The sequence below is a fragment of the Chaetura pelagica genome, unplaced genomic scaffold, assembly GCF_000747805.2.
Source record: "Chaetura pelagica isolate M959 unplaced genomic scaffold, ChaPel_1.0 scaffold343, whole genome shotgun sequence".
NCBI classification, from domain to species: domain Eukaryota; kingdom Metazoa; phylum Chordata; class Aves; order Apodiformes; family Apodidae; genus Chaetura; species Chaetura pelagica.
The window spans coordinates 2,956,479-2,957,049 of record NW_009952873.1 but is presented as its reverse complement, the minus strand read 5'-3'; the positions used below and the strand labels follow the sequence as shown (position 1 = coordinate 2,957,049).

Sequence of the window (571 nt, the reverse complement as noted above, 5' to 3'; positions counted from 1 at the left end):
GGGGAGCCCACCCGGAGCAGCTTTCCTCCGGGAGGGTGGAGGGCTGGGGGCGGCAGCACCGCCGGGTGACTGGGCCGGAGTTGATGGAGGGTGAAGGGATGGGACCCACCGCAGGGAGAAGGGAGGAAACCTTCCCCACGGATCCCCCTGCAGCTTCTCCTCCCTCCCGCAGGTCTCTCCCGAGCAGGTGATCCTGTCCCACAGCCCGCTGCGGCTCTTCAGCCAGTTCCACCAGAAGTGCATGCTGGTGGCTGGGCAGGGGCCCGTGGAGGAGAACGCCCAGAAGTATCCTTTGCTGCGCCTGCCCCGCGGCGCTCTGCGCATCCCGGTGCTGCTTCCCAGCTAAGTGCTGCTGCTCCTGCCCTGCTCACAGCCCTGGCACTTGTTCAGACCGTTTGTAGAAGCACAAGGAGGCAGAAAGGCCACTGGTCTCGTCCTGTGGGGAGGCACCCTTGAGGAGAGGCTCAAATGCAGGCACTTGCTGTTGGTCTCCATCTTGGTCACCTCTCTGGTCTGTGTTGGCTGCTCACACTGGTTGCCTTCCCTGTGAGCTGTGTTACTGTTCCTGCTG

The 571-nt window shown here is 63.9% G+C and overlaps 1 protein-coding gene across 1 annotated transcript in view; it reads left to right on the top strand.

Moving 5' to 3' along the window:
• Positions 1-571, top strand: part of LOC104386601 (cat eye syndrome critical region protein 5-like) — a gene marked incomplete at its 5' end in the record, with an annotated part of 5,369 nt that overhangs the window by 1,231 nt on the left and 3,567 nt on the right. The window contains one exon of the mRNA XM_009995225.1: positions 173-285. Coding sequence (XP_009993527.1) covers positions 173-285 — 113 coding nt within the window. The remainder of the gene's footprint in view (positions 1-172; positions 286-571) is intronic.